Source organism: Mizuhopecten yessoensis, unplaced genomic scaffold (assembly GCF_002113885.1).
Source record: "Mizuhopecten yessoensis strain PY_sf001 unplaced genomic scaffold, ASM211388v2 scaffold1883, whole genome shotgun sequence".
NCBI classification, from domain to species: domain Eukaryota; kingdom Metazoa; phylum Mollusca; class Bivalvia; order Pectinida; family Pectinidae; genus Mizuhopecten; species Mizuhopecten yessoensis.
In genome coordinates, this window is record NW_018404269.1 from 434,483 (window position 1) to 456,292 (window position 21,810).

Consider the following 21,810-nt stretch of genomic DNA (forward strand, 5'->3'; position numbering starts at 1 on the left):
GCTCCATTTCGATTTTGTGACACAAGAATGTTGAAGTGTTGCTGTAGTGTTTTTTGCTTTATATTCATGTAATTTTTCATCTGACAATATAAATATTTGTGCTGAACGACGGCTTGCATTTGGTCAGTGTCCAAACACAGGTAAATGTACTAGCCTCGTCTGTCAATACAACCATACTATTATGTGTGTATTCACCCATAATTGGTTTTCCCACTCCCGACTCATTGGATAAACCTACTAGGAGTGGGAAAAAAATTGGTTACCCACTTATGGGTACACCACACTGAAAGATATCTCATTGGTCAATCTTTTAATTATAAGTCAAGTACTGTAACACTATTCGATGTCATATTCCATTGTGACGTTATAGTGTATGGCAATGGTTTCCCCGATCGGAAATAGGAATAATGTATTGCCAGGGAAAACATTCTATATATAATATCTGAACGTTGAGGGAGAAAAAGGTCCCCGAACGTGTGATGACTGGTTATCATGTTTATCTAACTCAAGATAGTTAGCTTTCGAATTATCTTGAGACACGATCGAGGTTCTCGTTGGGAACCTATATATATATCACTGACAAATAGATTACACGGGGTCATATGTGTAAATATCAATATTGATATAGAGTTATACAACCATGGTCACGTGTATATGTACATCACCTTTGTAAGCTACCTAAGGGTTAGGCCAAGCAAACATAGTTTGTGTTTTAGAGCCTACCCTAAAAAAATGTTTTGTCAATTTCAAAAAGCAATGTGAAAGTCAAGATCATTCTCTATCTTATAACCACATAAAATTGTTTTTTAAAACTGAAAATCTTTACCTTCCTACCAACCCAACATTGTTCAAAATTATTACAGGAAATATTGTTTTTGTTTGGCCCAATCACATATGCACATATATGTTATTACATCACTGGATCGTCTAGCAATCCACATACCGATATCACCGATAAGGTAACCCAGAGAGGAACACGTTTCTGTGATATCCATTACATGCTTTGGTATAGCAATGTCCGCTACAGCAGTACTACTGGTGTGTTTTTATATATTTCTCTCATGTTTACATTATGTTTCATTACGTCTAACTCATGGCTTTAATCGTTTTATATAACTTCACAGTGTCAAATAACCACAGGTTGTGTGAAATTTTAAGCATTGAGCTAACAATTAATACTGTCTGTACCGTGTATGTTTAGAATCTATGTGTAACACTTAATCAACATACCGTCACAACTGCCTTTGCTCCCTAATGTTAGTGTATATAAACATTTATCGCATACCTATTGATTTGACGGGCACCGAGTCCCTTCCAGAGCGCTGCCAGCACCGCCCCTGCGAGCACAGCCCCTCCCACAGCCTTCACACCCAAGGGTTGGTCTGCAATCACGTCCGTCACTTTGGACAGCGCCATGTTGGAAAGGTCATATAAATTGTGGCGCGTGCAATAGGGAAAAGGTTTTTAAAACGTTATCGTTTGGTATACAAACCAATATTTAACATTTTAAAGTATCGACAAAAAATATCCTAGGAAACCTACCTGTTACAGGACGCCATGACTTATCTATTTATTGAGATGTTTTATGCAAATATAGTGTAAAAATATGAAACGAAAGATAATAGCTTTTATAGTAGATAAAAGATACTACAAACTATTTGTCCTTTTTATTGTACACCTTTAGATTTGACCATGTTTTATTACATAATTGAACCAACATGGGAAAGGTACGTTGTACTCGTTAACATAGCCCCTTACTATTTATATAAGTTAAACTATGTGCCACACGTATAAAACAAATCACAAATTTAGGTCAAGCTGGCTCAGTTTCGTTTTCTGAAAAGTAGTTTCTTTGATATTTCGTTATCATTTCAAATTATCATCTTGGATCAGACGTATTTATTCTTGCGGTTAGATATAAATAAACAGTACTTCCCAATACCCTACGCAAGTATATGTTTAGACTTAAACACATCAAGTTATTCTTACATAATTGCGGATGGAGATCAATAACGGCAATTACGTCTTTTTACTTTGTTCGACTTTCTATAACATTAAAATATGTGCTTAATTTCTTTGTTTTAAGTGATTATTTTAATGCTGCAAATAAAGATAAAAAAAATCGTTGGCTCTATACTGACCCATAACCTGTATGTGAACTCTAACATCACAATGTTCTTACTTGTTTAATACTTTCACTTTGACATCACTATTCGCAGAACGGTTTTTTATTTTAATTGTGTCGATTATAATCAAGCAGAGTCATTGTTTATCGCAATGACACCCTTTTCAACGGTTCATGAAGTTTAATGTGTTCAGCTCTGTTCGTCATCCTCTGCGCTTGATAACCGAACTACTCGATAGTGAAGCGCACGCAAAACAACGTAAAACAATCAAACACAGTCTGTTTCTCCAGACGTAAAGGTGATTGGTATGAGTTAAGTGGTGCATCTCTAAAAGATGAAACCCTAGACCAAGTGAACGTTCATCATTGATGTATCCTTGGTAATACATCTTATTCCAGCTATCATATACTGTGTCACGTGAACTAGTTTTGATGGTCCGTTGACGTTGCCAGCTTCCTCATAGTGTTAAGTTTTTGCTTTTAGCTGTATGAATGTGTTGTATCTAAAACGTTCAGGTTCTTTACCAACTTAGCACCATATGTAGTGTGTCTCGTTGTTTGCATTGTCCAGTGTCTTAGCGCCAATGTAAAGTTGTTTATGTTTATCCTAGGTCTGTTTCTCTTAGGGTTTCTTCTCTTAAAGTAGCAAAGCTCTGACTGTAAATGTCATGCATATCCCATGTACATGCATGCTTCGGATGCTAAATATAGCCTTGATTATCTTGATCCAGGTATTTCTCAGCAAGCCATTTGTGGTCAGCAGCTGTTACGTTTAGCTGTGTCCTTTTGCGAAACGTACAAGTGCTTACTGTCATGAATCGTTAAGGAGTTGTCTTTCAAGATTGCGGCAGTAACATAAAGCAAAAGGTAGGTGTCCATTTCAAACTTGACAAACTGTTGTTTCTGAACATAATCTGAGCACAGCATGTAGCAACGTGAACCAGGAAATGTGCAAAAATCACATTTCGCCCTTCAGAAACAATCAGATTCTTCAATTACTTCAAACAAACCAATCACGAAATTTGCCAAAGCGTTGATTTTTACCAGCGAGGCGTGAATAGCCGCTCAAATATGGTCCTTTTTTATTATATGGTTATTTTTGGAAAGTTTCCCTCACGGATTCATGACAGGTTATACACAACTCCAGTTATGCATCGTGGAAATGACGTAAAATTTTAATGAAAGTATCTTTTAAATAAAACAAAATATCTGAACTTTTCATAACTTAAAACTCAACATTGATTTGATGATTTGACAATTAAGACAACATCTTTCATTAAACAAGAATAAACTGAACTTGAATATGAAATTTTGTACAAAAGTATACTTCAAAAGTTTCAATTTAAATAAATTTTCAATTTTGAATTTAATTGTTTATTTTATTTTTTAAATTGATTTTAAAATTTTTAGAATTATCAGATTTTTTTTATTCTTTTCTTTGCGTAGAGCAAGTTTTCTGAAAAGTTTCACTTCCATAATCACTAACGTTTCACCATAGGTATATCCTGTAAACGGTACATATCTTATTCCTAGCAACAAATTGATGTATGATCTTAGTTTGTATGGACCAGCACCAATGTTAGGTATCTTATGAAGGTATACACGTACTTTTCCCCCCGTTTTCTAGATCAAATACTATTTGTGGTTCAAATCAGAGACAGGCGAGACAGAAATTACGCGGATTTCATGCTACAAAAAGGTTTTTTTAAATCTCATTCGGAAACAGGAAGCCATTTAACCATAATTGAGGTTATGACAAAAACAAACGATCCTGAATTAATCCTGATGTCATCTATCATGTTTATCAAACTCTCTTCAGTATGTTAACGGCAAATGATGACCTCCAGTAAATAAACATTATAACACACCTCTTCTCATTGGAGAATATCTTTATAGCTTTCGTAGCAGAGGTTTATGGGTGTACAGTATATGGAACATGCATATAATTTTTACTATGTTTGCATAATTGATCAATTTAATCAATCGGTGTATGATATCAAGCAAATACAACACAACTAAGTCTACCTTGAGTAGGTTATCAGAAAAATATCAGAAAACGTTTCAAGTTTTTTATAACAAATAATTATTTATATAATTATTTATGTTCTTGAAGATATAGTCCACACATTATGTGCCGGTTGTATCCGATGACGTGATGAAAATTGACATTCAATAACCTTGTTGGCTGCGTAATATTTGTTCATTAAATAACGACTGGTGAAACTTTGCCTATTTGGTACAGTCTGTCTGTATCATCTCATCCCAGTCTGGCCAGAACGTTTCCTTCATTCGTTCACAGTAGTCAAATAGGTTAGGATAATCTGTATGAGAAACAAAAAAAGATCGTATTATATATACAAGACATTTACAGCCTTCCTAATTATAATAATAAATTAATTGTAAGCTAATTAATACGTTGAGTTGAATTCACGTTGTGTATAGCCCACCAGGAATGCAGATTTATAATATCGGTTGCTTGGGAAAAGTGAAAAAGCACATGTCGGTCGACATCATACAAATTAGGATAGTGACAACGAGGTTATTAGGAAACAAATGGTATCATCAACAAACCTAGATAGATATTGATGTTCTAAACTACGCAAATATTAATAATTTCTGTTTTGTGTTTACAATTACTGATAAAAGGAACAGGTGCGCTTATAGTAGATCTCTCTCCAATCAATAGATATGAAATTTAATTGAAACCAGTCTGTATTAGGATGCTTAATCTGTATTGAAATATTGTAGCTCACCGTTTGACTACAAAAGTATGTGATCGGCCTACTCTCAATTGTTTTAAATTATTTCTTTTATGCCCTTTTATATTTTCCTTTTGAAGTTTATTTTTTTATTTATCCAGGCGAGACCAGTCGATCCATTTACAGAGAATATTGATAAAGTTAAGTCTATATTGTTTATTTGAGTGTCATAAATCACAATTACATTGATACATTTTAAAAATATATATACAGTTACAAAGTTTAAAGCATAAAGTTACATAGCAGGGATCAATCATAAACATCATTCTTATTTTATAATAATTGTACCATGAATGTTCACTAAACACTCTTTCAACTATATACGATGAAGTTGAATAATTTGTTTCGGGTAAGAAACAAAGTAATGTAAAGTGACACTGCAGAGAAAACAACCATGGACGTATTACATGTATATTCTTATGAAATTAAAGTATAAAATTCAATGATACAAAAAAACTCATCATAATAACTTATTTAACAATGCAGTGACTTACTACGGTAGTACAGTTAGGACATGCTCAAAAATATTTTCTACTTTAATTATCTCGAGCGCTCGACATATTTTCTCGAGTCCTTGACATAACTTCTCGAGCGCTTGACATCTTTTCTTGAGCTCTCGACTTATTATCTCGCCTTCCAACTTATCTACAAAACAAGTTTGAATAGTACGCATGAATAGTTACTAACTGACAAATCTTACCTTGTAGGACTGATGCTCCGAACCCGCCGAATGACGCCCATTTCATCACAGCCAGAATTCCAAAGACAGCACAGTCGAATTTACACGCTTTATCACCGAATAGAAACTTCTTCGATCCTAAAACACAGATAAAAAGTATGCACCGAGACACATATACCTGCAGTCTAAACTGTCGCACAAAACGTCATCACTAACAATAGCCATACTGATTTAACTTGTGTCGCACAGACTCCTTTAAAGAATGACAATAGGTTTGGAATCCAAAGAAAGACTATGTTACTTATTGCAAATTTAAAGTGCATTCAAATGACCTTTTTTCGCAAGCAAAGAAAAAAAACGCGTGTTTAAGCAAAGGTTAAACGTTGTAATGATATTATTGATAAAAAGTCGACAAAATCGATTTAATACATCCAGTAAAATGGGTTACATGTTGTAAGTTATTTTGCCAACATTTACCAAGGTAGTACGACAGGGCCTTGAGGTCTTCCGACATAATGTGACGTATTTCCTCTGGTGTACGACGTCCCATACCTTGTGCATACATGGTCTTTTGTATGGAGCGTTTACCGAAACCCCTAGAATAAAGAACTAGTTTTTATGCTCGTGTTGATTGGCTTTTTGGCAAGAAAAGTGGCGCTTGGACGAAGTTGTTATAGATAATTACACTTTTTCTTTTGCAAGCGTCTTTTGGTCAAATTTGGAAGCCTTTTAGTCAAGCATATTGCTGGCCGAATATCCTCTCCTTTCTGTATAACCAAAAGACGAACGATGGTGATATTGGGCCAGTAATATGCTGGATTGAAAAGCTACTACGTTTGTGCAAATCAATGACATTGACTCATATTCAAGGCCAAAGGGATCAAAAATGTTATTAAGAGATATAGATGGCCTGTATCGCTCACCTGGATATTTGAGCAATCATGGAAAACTATTCTCAATAAAAGTACTTTTGCAAGAATTTTCATATAAATAAAACTTTATGCTACTCTATCCCAGCATGCTACTGGTCAAAGGTCAAGGTAATTTATTTTTGGGAAATTTATAGCGCTCTGTATCAGGTTCCTACTGGCGAAGTAGCATTACTCTGGGCCTCCTGATTATTCTGAAGAAGTTGTTCCAAGGATTTTACATATTTCACCCCTGTGACATTGAAAGTAGGTCAAGATCATTTATTTAGGGACACTTTATATCACTCTGTCCCAGGTACTTACTGGCCAAAATATAACTGCTCTTGTTCTCTTGGGTTTTCAAAAGAAAATGTTTAAAGGTTTTAAAATCATTTGATCCTTAGACTCTTTAAATAGGTCAAGGTTATTTATTTGATGAATCTTTATAGCACTTCATGCTAGATATCTACTGGCCAAGTATAATTATTCTGGTCATCCTAGTTCATCAGAAAAAGTTGTTTAAAACATTTTTACATATTTGACCCCTGTGGTCTCGAAAGTATATGAAGAAACTTTATGTCACTCTGCTTCAGGTACTTACTGGCCAAGTATCAATACTATTGACCTCCTGCTTATTCTGAAGAGATTGTTTAAACTTGTTTTTACATATTGAACCCTGTGACCTTGAATGTAGGTCAATGTCATGTATTTGAGAAAAGTTAAAGCACTCTTTCCCAGGTACCTACTGGGCAAATATCTTTACTTTGGGCATCCTGATAATTCAAAAGAAGATATTTAAAGATTTTTAAACACATTTGAACCTTGTGATCTGGGTCAATGTTATCCATTTGAGGAAAGTTTATAGCACTTCATGCCAGGTACCGACTGGCAAGGTATTGTTACTCTGGGCCTTCTGGTTATTCAGGAGAAGTTGTGTAAAGGGTTTTACATATTATAACACTCTGTCTCAAGTACCTACTGGCCAAATATCATGGCCCATATGTCATCCAGTTCTTAAAAAGAAGTCGTTTAAAGAAACAATTGACGGACAACGGACGAGCTAAAAAAATTAACACAACTTTTTCTTTCTGAATAACAAAAATGGCTAGGGTGATGATATTTAATCAGTAGCATGCTGGGATAAATAAGCAAATGAATGACATCGACTCCTATTCAAGGTCACAGGAGTCAAATATGTTAAAATCTTTAAACAACTTCTAAACAAATAGGTCTAGGGTAATGCTATTTGACAAGTAGTAATCTGGGATGACGGACTACCAATTTTGTTTAAATGAATGACCTTCACCCAAACTCAAGGTCACAGATGTCAATTGTCTTAAACACTTTTAACGACTTCTGAAGAATAACCGAAAGACCTAGGTTGATGGTATTTTCAGAGTTATATTTAGGGATGAGAAGCTTCCAATTTTGTTCAAATAAATGACGTTAACTAATAGTCAAGATCACAGGGGTCAGATATATCTTTAAACGACTTCTGAGGAACAGAAGCAAGCTGGTTTAAATGGTTACCTAATGTGTTCAAACGAATAACCTGGACTCATATTCAACGTCACATGGGTCAAATATGTTGTGGAATAAGTAACATTTCTAGGGTGATGATATTTAGCTAGTAGCAGGCTTGGATGAATGGTTACCAAGATATTTCAAATGAAATGCATTCAACCTATTTCAAGTTCACATTGATCAATTGTCTTAAGAAACCTTTGAACAACTTAAATATGTTGTGGAATAAGTAATATTTCTAGGGTGATGATATTTTGCTAGTTACATGCTTGGTGGAAGTCTATCATATATAATATGTTGAAATCTTTAAACAACATCCCCTGAAAAACAAAAAGGTCTAGAATAAAGATATTTACTCAGAAACATGCTCAGTTGAAGAATTACCAAATATTTTCAAATAAATGACCTTCACCTATTGTTAAGGTCATTGGGGTTAAACATGTTAAAATATTTAACCAACTTCTTCTTTTAACTAAAATACATAAGGTGGTGATACTTTGCCAGTAGGATGTTCGGATGAAATAGCAAGCAACTTTGCTTATGTGATTGACCTTACTCCAGTTTCAAGGTCCCATATGGTCAAATGTGTTGAAACCTTTTAACCAGTTTTAGCTCACCTGGCCCGATGGGCCAGGTGAGCTTAATCCGTACTGCCGCGTCCGTCGTCCGGCGTTCGTCCGGCGTTCGTCCGTCCGTCAACTTTTTCTTTTGAACGACTTCTTCTGAAGAATTGGAGGTTCTAGGGTCATGATGTTTGGCAAGTAGTTACATGGGATTGAGTTCTATAAAATTCCTCGTTAAAATGACCTTGACCTACTTTCAAGGTCACAGGGGTCAAATATGTTAAAAACTTCAAACAACAATATCCTAAGAACCATATGGACTAGAGTCATGATACTTGGGTATGTTATGTAAACCAGCAGTGCGAATCGTTTTCTTAATTACAGTAAAGAGGCCAAAGGTCCAGTTTAAGTGCTAGCCGGAGTCAAAGGTCAAAAAGTTAAAAGCTTTAAAATTAAAATTTGAAATTTCAACAATACTTAAGAAGCGTTTAAGAGATATTAAAATGTCTTGTGTTCTAGTTACCAAATTTGGTCTGAAGTTACCTTCATGTCAGTTTCAAGAGAAACAGATGAGCGATACAGGCCCTCTAGGCCTCTTGTTCTTTGAAGGACTTAAGAGTCATAGATGATGATATTTAGCCTGTAGCTTTACTTTTGTCCATTTTTAAGGTTACAAGTTTGAGATTAATACCAGGTGAGTGATGCAGGCCCATGTGACCTCTTGTTTATTGACGAGTTTGACTTAAATTTACGACATAATTACCACAAAATTCGAGGGACACGAAACACCTTCCACACCATATTGGTTTTGTCAAGTACCCATCGATCTGCCATCATGCACCTACAAGAGATCGACATGGAATACATATTTTAATTTGTTTTTTTTAATATGGCCAATAAATAATGGTTACACAAATACAGTATGATAGATATTCTTCATTATAAGCAAGTCATGTTTCTTTTTGTATTCGATGATATCTAACTTCAATATAGAATCCATTTCCTTTAAAAGAAAATAGCATTTTAGGATTTAATAGTATATAAGATAGACGCAGGCAATTAATTGCTTCTATGTCCATATCAAATCAAATAAAATATATATATAAATAAATTCTCAATTTGTTTGTGAAATATGGTTACCTTTAATATTTTTACAATATAAAGTTTTACCTTTGGAATATTTGAATGACTCCACCACACACTATAATAATTAAAACAAACTCTGCAGGCAGTGTGACTGTTACACAAGTACATATTAGGGGAGGAAGTGAGAGGAGAAATGGAGTCGGGTGTGTGATGCAAAGTTTATCCAGCTAAACTGAATCAATGTTCTGTAAAAGGTCATTACATAAATTAGCAAAAGCACAGGTTAAAGGTCATTAAATCAACATATATCCATTTTTCCTTGGTTTATCATTGCTTTTGGATAAAAAAAAAGTCACATTATATAGTATATATCACTGTGACCATAAGCCCATAACTTATCATTTTTATTCATGGTGGACTCGTTTGGATATAAGATCATGGTCTGATCTTTAGAGTGTGACAGTGTCTATGGTTATCACTGTCATCCGAACTATAGTCAATGAGGCACTGTTACACTCTAATGAGTGTAGTATTTATATAACGATAACCTACCAGTATGTATTTTCCTCTGCCATTTTCTGGAAGGCCCTGCCGACTCCAATTTGTTCCTGTGTGAGGCCGGTGTGCAGGTCAAAGTTTTTCTCCTTACTGAGAAACTCCAGAATAAACTCGCTATCCGGCACCTCCAAATCATTGTACTCTAAATATGGCACTTTTCCTGTTTTTCGGCTCGGTCTCAACCAGCTATGTACGACCTACAACAATATCACGCTTACAGAAAATTGAATCAGTTGGTATAAGCTATTTTTCGCAGAACGAAAGACAAATATTTCAAACAGACTGTCATCTTGCATATTCATGTACCGGCATCAATAAAATGCGGATATTGTAAAAATCTAAAGAACCTTGAATCTTCATCATTTCCCAAAATAAGTGTTCTTAAATTTTTGACCACCCAAAATTGTCTACCACTATTTATCATGCTAAAATCAAGTTATCTATTAGTTCCTTTTTGTCTAGAACTGACTAATGATTCCTCTTCAATGTAATCGAGACTGAAACATTTTGGCAAACAACATACTTCGACAAAATCCAATCTTTGGTAATCACATTCACATGTACACCACTTGCAAGAAAACATACACTGATGATGGTATCGTCCAATTGATAAATCATTTGCAAAGTATATGCTTTGTTTTATAACGCGTCATATACATGTACCTATGAATAATTAAGATATAGTCATTCTAATTAACCATTATGAACACAAGAACCCGTGTATGGCTTTTAAATAGAAAACTAGTCCTACCTTGATATAATTTACTTAGAGGTTATTATATGCCTGTTTTCAAATCAGACCCCAGATTGACCCGAGCTACGTATATCAGACCCAAGGGCCGAAGGCAATATCGACAATTGGAATGATACAGTATCACATATGCAATTTGGTCGAAATTTCAAGAAAGTATATGATAATAAGCTATATTGTTGGTCGTTATGATCTTATAAGAAAACTTTTTATTTCCTTGTGGTATGAGACTATCGACGTTGTTTATTATGCTTTATGGTGTGCTGAGTGGTTTAAAATGAGTGTTTCTACCGTGGTTCAGACTTTAAGAAATTGACATTGTTTGAATTTGACCAAGATTTACATGGCAGACGTCGTTCAATTAACAGATGACGCTTATTCTACAGAAATCTTTGTCTCGTACCTCTGTAATAAGATTCATTAGTTTTGAAATATGTGATATCAAAGTTTTACTTTACACACAAACAATGTACGTATTAACGCCTTGTTACAGAATCTTTTGAAGTAGGACAATTCGCTGTGCTCTGAACTAAAACGTGAGAAAACGTACCTCATAGGGAATGTCTTCCATCCGGAAGTACGTCTCTAACTTAATGGCAAAGGGCGTGAGACTGGGTACGCACGGACCACGTCCTATCTGATGGATAACAATTGTGTCCCGGGGGTAAACCTTCCTGTAAAAAAAAACATATGTGTGCCCCATCTCATTATAAGCATTGATTTATACTTTCCTGCTTTTATAAGTGTATCATTACAACAGGTTGTTTTATTAGTGCTCAACGATGCTTGATTTATAATCGCATTACATTTTAGGTTTTCATAACGAAACAATGTAATTTCATACCAGATATGACAGGGCCGCCAGACAATACCTTTACCTTAAATTGTGTGAGAAGAAACAAATTCTTCAGAGGGACAGCAAGTAATATGCTCGGCAATCATTCTATTAAAATGAAAATAATTGTATTACCTATTATTTCAACGTTTACGTGAAGTTATATAACTTACTTTTGCTATGTTTGTATGAAATATATGATAATTGATAATAATCATTAATATAAAAATTGCTCTATGAAGAACCGTGCCCTCGTTGCCGAGCCTTCTACTGGTATTTCGATAGGAGTCGCTTCCCTTGCATTGCAATAGAGCAAATTCCTGCATACTTAGATAAAAATATATCGTGCGATTTACTTGAAATTTTGCATGTAGTTATTGTTTACGAATAAGGGAAAAATGGATAACAAATCTTTTAACGAATTCTTGAGGGCGCGAAACCCTCCCTGGTCATTCATTCCATCCCTGGGCACTCATAATGGTCACCCGAGTTCAGTGTGCATTAAGCTGACAGTAACTTCTGTCAGATACCTTGATCTGGAATCTATTTATAGGCCTAACGCCCTTTCAACCTACGTTGTAGTCTAGTCGCAATGTACGCTTTTCTCTATACTTGTAAACATGCACAATGTACCTGTTGGCTTGACGGGTTCCAAGTCCCTTCCATATAGCTGCCAGCACCGCCCCTGCAAGTACCGCGCCGCCTGTAGCCTTCACACCCAGGGGTAGGTCTGCAATCACGTCCGTCACTTTGGAAAGCGCCATGTTGGAAAGGTCATATATTGGGACGCATTCAACAGGTTTTAGTCTCATCTCGCGTACATTTCAAAAATACATAGTCTCACCTAGCATTCATTTCTGTTTTCACACCTAATGATTATTTGGCTATAGTCTGTTTCATAGTGGTGTAGGTGGTGTTATAAGGTATAAATACCTGGCATAATAATAAATATGTATAATACATTATATTATGAAAGTATATCTACTTTAATCAAATATATATATTCTATTATCTTTGTCACAGCGACATTTGGTAGTAGATCGTATAAAAAAGGGAATGTACATATATTTTAATTATCTATCAGAAGACAAAATAAGTTGGGTTTTTTTATAATTCTGAGACAGTGTAAGATATTGCCTTATGTTATTCCAATCTTTAAATATTGTTAATCAGAAGTAAAGCCTTATAATTATATAAACAATCTGTAATGCATTGTCTAAACAGCCTTATTTATAATTTAAACTTATGAAAGCACAGCTGACTGATTGTTGTTTTATTGTGGAGGGTGTACCTGCAAAATTTAAATCTAAACATGGTTTTGTGCGGACATAGAAAGGAAACATGTTTTTTAATTTTTAGTAATCAACACATCAGGATGTAAGATACTAGCTGCCTTATATTTCTTTTTCAATTAAAGCAATCTTTAATGTATTATCTATATCTTATTAAAAACTTACTCTTAAAAAACACAGTTGATTGAATGTTAATTGTGCAATATTGCAGAGAAACATTTTTTTGTTTGTACCAGAGACAATAAATTTGGACTTCGAAATTACTGCGAGGAATGCTGTAAGAAAGGTGCTTCCCCTGAGTGTTGTCAAGTGCTGTTTCTTCCATTACACGTAGTGTATCTGGTGTAAAACCCAAGGATGTGGTTTTGCAGTACAGTACAAAGAAGATGATAGACTAAAACGTTCAGTTAGGCGAGCAGCAGTTCTTCCACTTGTATCCGTTAACTTGGTTAAAGATGTTTGGTTAAACGCCCTTGAGGATAATGACGACGAAAGCCAAAACGTGCTGAAATTCAAGGACTATGTTACAGAGACATGGGTGAAAGGCCAGCAGCTGAACCTTTGGAATCATTTCGACAATGATGGTGCAAGGACAGCCAACAAGTCAGAGGGCTGACACAGCAAGTTAACAAGCTATGCAGACATGCTCATCCTAACATCTTTTCTCTGGTACAGCTTCTCCAGTGGGTTTGAAACGTTCTAAATCTGCTAATAAATATGTGGCACCCTGTTAGATTAGTCATTTTACTTTATCACCGTATGTTCATAAGATTCAGTTAAACATATTGAGTCTAATCGATATTTGTTTTTGTATATACTATTGTGTTGTTTATTTTATCCGTAATTCGCGCTCCGTATCGTGTGTTACTTTCGTTTTGACTGGAGTATATGTGAGTGTGACGTACTTGTGTATGGCCAGTGACAAACTGAACTTTGACACCTGTCATATTGCATGATTCTTCCGGCGTTAATGTACGTTTTCTTCATGTATCTTTATCCTTTCTAATTAAAGTTTCTTTGCTACTCGCTTTATTCTATTTCTGCTCCTCGTATAGAGACAACATCGCCATACATTAAGTATTTTTCTAGCCATTAGTCATGTAATTATTTTACAAAATGGTGACAAGCATTCTCCTTCTAACTATAGGCCAATATCCCTTTCGACCATTGGGAAAGTTTTTGAACGAGTCATCTTCATACACATATACATCTGTATATAGTTGGTGTCATAAAAAACTCATTGGGTTTTTAAGCACCTGTCCGGTTTTATGCATGCTCACATTACTGTATATTAGCTCAATAAATGTTTTCACAGCGGGAAGAAAAAAGACATGTATGTAATTCTGTGATATTTCTAAGCCTTTTGATCGGGTTTGGCATAGAGGTTTGACAGTGGCTAGTTAAAATCTTACGAAAGTTCAAGTGAATTCTATACATGGGGTTAGAAAATTATATATTTCATAGGCAACATAAGCTTTTCTTAATCAATTCCTATTCTCAGTTAGGATTGGACGGAGCGGGAGTTCATCAAGATTATATTCTTGGACCGCTTTTGTTATATGCATTTATGATGTTGCCGATGTATTTCTTTCAGCTGCTCGTCGTTTTGCAGATGATAAATGTTATTTGAAATCATCTTTTTCATGTTTTGAAATTAAAACAATTCTAAATAGGGATCGTGCTAATAACTTGTCAGTTATTTATTGATAATCATATTTGCTTCGATGGAGTGTCGTCCTAAACTTAGGAAAAGATACGTTCACGTTTTCTTTAGATTAGGACGATACGCCATCGAAGTAAATATGGCTATCAATAGATCATTGACAACTCTTCAATAGATACTCCAACAAGAGGCACAGACGGCCTGTATCGCTCACCTGGAAATGTTAGCAAAATTGTTAGCAAAGTTATAATAGCCAGATGTTACTGGAAGTGTACATGTATTACATGGTTAGTCAGGGGTTATATGTATATGCAATGGAACAAAATCCTGTCATTCCTAAAGTAAATGGAGGATTTCGAATAATTTGTTATGTTTCCCCTATGCTCCCCCTTTAGGACCCCGCCCCTCTGTCCCCAGGGGATTCAGACCCATCGTTGATACACAAGTATGGCCCTTTCGCCCAAGGATACTTTAGACCAAATATGGTCATAACCCTGTCATTCCTACAGGAGAAGGTATTAAACCTATTCCTTTATATCCCTTATTGGGCCCCGCCTCTCTACCACCAAGGTGGTAAGACCCACCGTTTATACAAAATTGGTTCCCCTTCACCCATGGGTGCTTCATAAAAAAAAATCCAAATCCTGTTATTCCTACAGAGGAAGAAGGATTTTGAAGAATTTGCTATGTTTCCCCTATTGGGCCCGCCCCTCAGGCCCCAGGGGTTCTATGCAAATTGATTTCCCTTCCAAATAGGATGCTACTGTTTAAATTTGGTCAAAATACCTTCATCCCAACGGAAGAAATAGGATATTAAAGCTATTCCTCTATATTCCTTATTGGGCCTCGCCTTTCTGCCCCAAGGGGGTACTTACCCTTTACCTTCGTGACACTTTGACCAGGCTGAAAATGACGTCACAAAGAATACAATACTTATTGTGTTATTGTGTGACGTCAGTATTAACAGCACGGTTTTATTTTTATTCAGATTAAATTCTATTTATTAAATTTTACGCTTTTCAGCATATCAGTTTACAAATTCCATTTAAATACAGTGGCAGACACTGCAATAATGCAAGAGAGAATGGAAAAAAGTATAATCACAAGTTTATCGTTACAGTATGGGTTTTCTTTATTGAATAGCATCATATATAAATATATTTTTTCATTTCAACAAATTTTATTGACAAAGTTATTACAACTCAATTGGATGTAATAGCAGGCAAAGCCTATATAAACTCTCTCCAACGGTGGCTAAAGTAATGGATTCTGTTATTTTGGATTTGATTTAATTTTATTCATTAAATTTGAAATGAAAATTATAAACACAAAAGTTAAAGGGATTTAACTCGTTCTTAGTTAACATATCTGGAATACAAATACATTCACACTTTTCACATCACACACAAAACACTTTTACAGCTATTACTTATTCTTTTATAGCACTTTATATAAGCTATCAAGTCACACAGCTATTGACATACATTGGTCAAAAGTCCATGTGTTAATATATGCACAGGTCACAGATGCCAAAACTATTAAATTAATGTAATTTTAAACGTAAACAGATAACTTGTCTATATGTAATTCAATGTATAAGACGGACAACACATATAAAATATAAACCACAAACAATATATTGAAATATAAGTACTTACCACCGTTAAAAACATCGTTAAATATTTATTTTTCCTATAAATTTATCTTTATTCATCTATATCTACCTGTTTGGTAAAGTGAACACATACTGAAACAAAAAAGAGACACAACTTCAGATCATGTTTCATATAAAAAGATGTTTTGAACATTATGTCTAAAGGGCCGGTTTCCAAAACGGCCCCTTCTCTGATTCAAATTTCCTGTTGGTGGTGCATTGCCCATGCCGTTGTGGTCACAAATCTATAAAGTATAAAGATTTAGGTCACTTGGTTTGTTTTTTATGGCTCCTCAAAGTTGTACCTTTCAGAAGCTGTCTAAGTGTTGATAAAATGTGCATGTTATGTAAAATATTAATGAAAATCTAATCAAATGATGGTCACCGTAAAGAATACATTCATGGCATGATTGTGACAAAAAATCATGTTTCCATCGCGCCATTTGGCTGTTTTATGGAAGAAACAATCTCAAAAATGCCATTTTCGATGATAACATTTTAGACACAAAAACTGTGTTTTTTAGAGAATACACCCTTTTATGGGCGTTGGATGCAAACCAATTTTTATCCTATTAAACAGTACGTAATATGCTATTGATGAGAGGAAAAATCATCAAAATGTAAGTGGTGGAACATTTTCAAATGTTGGGTTGAATTAGCCTATGGTTGAATTGCCGATTTTCGACTTTCTTTAGATAATTAACAAAAAAACGAGAGTATTTGCTCGGTATGTTGAGAATATGTACACAGATATGAAAAAAAGTGAGAGAAACACTTTTTCATAAAAAAAATCCAAGATGGCTACTTCACAAGTCCCCGTGGTTGAAGACATTGGCTGACAAATAGACAGAACAACAAACAAAACGTGTTCCTTATGATTTTGGTTGGTTTTCGCATTTACGGGAGTGTTCATAGCTACGGGCGATTGTATAATACCTATATTTATAAGTTTGGTTAGTCACATGGTAACGGGGATCTTTCATATCGAGCCCCAAACATACTTTCGACATATGCACTCCGTTGCCGCATGGAAAACTATTTCAAGTTTTGTCGGAATTTCTTTACCTGTGGTTGTAATGGTCGAGGGTTTTCCAGCGTCCTGTAATACCCAAGGTAGTACAAGATACTGGAGATGTGCGCACACATTCCCATCGTTCTCTCTCCAACTGGGCACTGGCAGTAGTAGTCCTTTATTGGGGCCTCAACATCGGGTGAAACGGTGAACCGTATCCAAACGTTATATTTCGTTTGGCTTTTGTGTCGAGAATGTATTTGACATCGGAGAAGGTCTGGGGAGTGCTGGTAAAGCCACACCTCATAGTCTCCGTCATCACTTAAATGTTCGGCGATGTAACCAGGAGCCAGAGATATCTGATACGTTCCACACGTAATGGTTCTCAAGTAATCAAGATCGAGACGGGGAAACAGTACGGAAGATGCATCCATCTTGACAAACTCGGACCTTGCCCGTCTAGATAGATCCGGATCTGTCTTGACTCTCTGAGCTAAACCATTCGGTGTTGTCAAACGGTCCTTCATACGTTCAGCCATTAGCCTATCTTTGGCATCTCTCTCTGGAGATCTCTGGTAGATCGGTCCTCTAATACCATTCAGACAGGCTGTGACGGTTCGAAGCAAAGCCTCGATGACATTGATAAAGCTGTTAGACACCAATTGCGTTCGGAAGAACGTCCAGTGTTTCAGACGACCATGATAGGATTCCACAATCCACCTCGATTTGGTGATAGTTCTGTCAAGATTTGCTTGGACGTCAGAATGTTGACTTTGACCGGGTTTCAGGTATGACGGCATGCTAGCATTGAGGCCAGAGGCTTCGAGAACTGGTAGGACATCTCTAAAACCTCGGTCAACGACAACGTTGTCGTCTGGTTGTAGCCAAGTAACTAGCTTGTCCATGACTTTTTTTGTAATTGTAGCATCATTTTCGCTGCCAGTGAATGGTCCTACTGTGTCCAGAATGTAGCCATCTGGTAAGGCGATGCTCATGAATTTGAGATAGTTTCTCTTCTTCTGGCCACAGTAGGACATTCTCTGGAGCTTGTGGTCGGAGCTTTTCTGGATATAAATATAGGTGCCATCTAATATGGCAGTGGCTTTATCTCCAAAAAATGCTTCTGAAAAGACAGTATTGTGCCCGAGCAACTGTTCTCTTGTCAAGTGATCCGGACCTAGAAATTGTGGGACTATCGATGTGTCTAATGCCTGTACTATGGAGTGGAAAGTTTTGGACACACTTGACTTGGAAATTCCAAAAAGAGAAGAACACTGACTCCAGGAAATGTCGGTTTTCAGTTTTACCCAGAACAGTAATAGAGCATCGTGTGTAGTCTTGGTATATATACCAGATGAAAGATATGGGGAACAGTGCGAGTGGATTTCGAGGAACTGATCTTTGGACCAACCTGTCCAGGCCATGCATGCCGAGTCATCAAGAGAAGAAAAGCTTATTGTAAACGCAGACTGGTTCTGTGAAAGGACGTGCGACACCTCTAGGAGGTCATTAATGATTTCGGACGATTTTGATGGTAACTGAGATTCCAAGGAACCTCTACCATCAAGGACAACCTCTGTAGACGGATCTAAGTCGTTACCAATAAGGTGAATGGAGCAGACGCGGGATGAGGTGGGACACCACAGTTTGTGTGAATAGATCAGGTGATGTCTTGCACGTTTTGGTAAGACTGATGATTTTGTTCCATTTCTTGCAAAGGTAACAAGACAGAGACAGCATTTTTTGTGTGAAGATGATCCATTCAAAAGATCATGAAGGGTCAGCAACGGCAGGATATGGGACGGGGAGTCGTCTTCTTCCTCTATTTCCTGGTTCTGCTCGGGTTCAGGTTCAGGCTGATTTTTGTTCCGAAGATACTTCATGTAGCACTTCTGGCAAATAAGTGCTTGTTCCTTTGCTGACATCAATCCTTGTTGCACCAGCGTATCTAGGAGCCATTTATATTGTGGACTATTTACATTGCGTGCACTTCTGTTCTTATTGCCACTACGTTTCTTGAAGTATACTTGACACCCTTCTCCAACACATTTACCCTCCATCTTGAAACAATAACGATTGGTTTATGAAGCGTCGATAAAGTAACAAAATAGCAAGCCACCGATGATTGCTGTAAACAGCTAATACTTAGTAGTTTGGTACAATTATGCGAAAATGTGTGATAAATAACGAACAACTAATTACACAAAATAACAAGACAATATAATAAATCACATTCAATACCTCCAAGAAGCGCAGAATTGATTGATTACTTAGAACAAAATAAAGTATTTCATATGGATAATCTATCTATTCGATGTGGCGTGGTCGGCAGGCACAAAGAAAGTGAGACAAGTCAGGGTCCCAACCCTGACAGAGCCACAACGCTTTGGAGATGGGACAATAAAACAAGGAAAGTGAGACAAGAATAGCTAGCGTCGAGTCAATGATTCCGTAAACGTATAGACAAAGACAAGAAGATACGGATAAATGTACAAGGCCACACGATCAGAAAATTCAGAAGAGGACAACTTGAGATAGAACAGTATTCATGTATCAGGGTGTCCTCAGTGTAAATCTTTATATCGATACTGTTTATTTAGTCGTTACACATCATAAAACTGTCATGAAAATATCCGCTCTGATATTCAATATAAAAGTTTGTATATAATAAGCTATATAATAGGGTTTCAGACAAGGTTGTTACTCATTTCCCCTTTTCTTTCAATTTACAACCACATTCAGGCGGCGATATGAGAACGTTCCACCACATGGAATTAGCTGATTTTTGGTACACATATGAAACAAGTAAAGCTCTATCCGATTTTCTGATGGAAATTTGCATCCAAAACTATATAACGGGAGAAAATTGCAATTTTATGGCATTTTTCTTCATAATTGTGTCTCTGCAAGTGCATTTTCATCCGAGAATATTTTTTTTTTTGTTTTATGAATAAACACGATGTTTTGGAAATATTTATCAAAAGAAATTTATACTATGTTGCGAATTACAATTTCGAGATAACCTTCTTTTATTTACGAACTTATGTCTTTGATGCTGAAATTGACAACTTTATAAAAATACATTTTCACTGAAATTATGAAATCTGGGTGTCGGAAAGGTGTAAAATTATTCTTCGGAAAAGAAAAAAACAGTAGTTGAGCTAGATAAGAAATTATACGGGGGCAGGCTCCTATGGAGAATTAACATTACTGGAAACAGGCCCTTTCAGATGTAATTGTTAATATTGGATATTGATGTAACACATGTAACCTCCTATAAATATTTAGGTCTTTTTTAACGAAAGGTCAATTCACTAAATGGTCATGATTGGGAATGCCCTACGTGAATCAAAGTTGACACAGCAGCTGTTTTGAAACTATGCCATTATATAGTGTGTGTCCTTCTTGAACATCTATAGCATATATAGTGGTTTTAATACATATACACCGTGGAATGACTGTAGTCGAAATCATTTAATACGCTACATATCATTGTTTATAATCAACCAAAAATTAATATGAGGTTACATCAATTTTCAATATTACGTCAGAAAAGAAATATTGCTCAAAAATATATATTTTATTAAACTTGCACTTCGAAGTTGCGTTTCCTTTTCGTTTCAGTCATCCTCGATATCCAGGGGTTTCGCTTACTTTCTCTCTCTACACCTCTGGAATATGTTGTAGCAAAATTGAAGGCACGAAGATAGCTGTTCGGTTGGTCTCAGATAAAAAAAAAAAAACTGACCAATCGCTAGGCTGATACATGTCCTTCGAAGATTACAAATGAGAGACATCCGACTTCAAAGCCTGTCAATTTCTACCGTTTCGTGACCGCGAGATTCTTCTGATGTTCATCAAAGGATCGAACTAGTCTTCTTGTCTCATCAACGTGCGGTTCACACTGAGCCTTCAATTTTGCTATGATATATTCCAGGGGTGCAGAGAGCAAAAATGAGCGCATGCGTAACCCCTGGATATCGAGGATGCGTTTCAGTAAATATGTCGGATGCGGAACGGAGAATGTAACCATAACTTTTAATAATGTTATGATTGTTTTTTATGACTCAAAATTCAAATTTGATTCATTCAATAGCTTGATATTTTAAGTAAGCACTTTTAGAAATAATAAAATAAGATTTTGGAACATTTGAAAGTATGAAATTAGATGAACATCTTTCATACAGAAATTTGATTTCATTCAATTTTAAATAGAGATATTTAAAATTGAAACTGAAAAAAAAAAATCATAATTTAAAACTGTTTTTTGCGTTTTCTCCAGATAAATGAAAATCGTACACCAAATGAACTTTAACCGTATAACCGTATTATACCTAACATGTATTACTCCTATCATCAGATGCTGTTGGGATCCTAGTTTGTATACTTCCGTATTGTTAT

General features: G+C 35.8%; 1 protein-coding gene across 1 annotated transcript; it reads right to left on the reverse strand.

The window, feature by feature from the left end:
- Positions 1 to 3,971: 3,971 nt before the first annotated feature.
- LOC110442178 (failed axon connections homolog) lies at positions 3,972 to 12,595 on the reverse strand. The gene is made up of 7 exons (XM_021485663.1): positions 12,422 to 12,595; positions 11,504 to 11,627; positions 10,197 to 10,399; positions 9,322 to 9,399; positions 6,041 to 6,159; positions 5,585 to 5,701; positions 3,972 to 4,446 (listed from the first exon to the last, which is right to left on the reverse strand). Exons 1-7 carry the CDS (start codon positions 12,550 to 12,552, stop codon positions 4,355 to 4,357), a joined length of 864 nt encoding a protein of 287 aa, XP_021341338.1. The 5' UTR covers positions 12,553 to 12,595; the 3' UTR covers positions 3,972 to 4,354.
- Between the last annotated feature and the right edge of the window lie 9,215 nt (positions 12,596 to 21,810).

Coding starts and splice junctions, on each gene's coding strand:
- LOC110442178 (XM_021485663.1), bottom strand. CDS start 12,552: ATGGCGCTTTCCAAAGTGACGGACGTGATTGCAGACCTACCCCTGGGT. Junction 5,702..6,040: donor GGCCCTGTCGTACTACCTTG/GTAAATGTTGGC, acceptor TCTGTGTTTTAG/GATCGAAGAAGTTTCTATTC. Junction 4,447..5,584: donor CGGAGCATCAGTCCTACAAG/GTAAGATTTGTC, acceptor TTTCTCATACAG/ATTATCCTAACCTATTTGAC.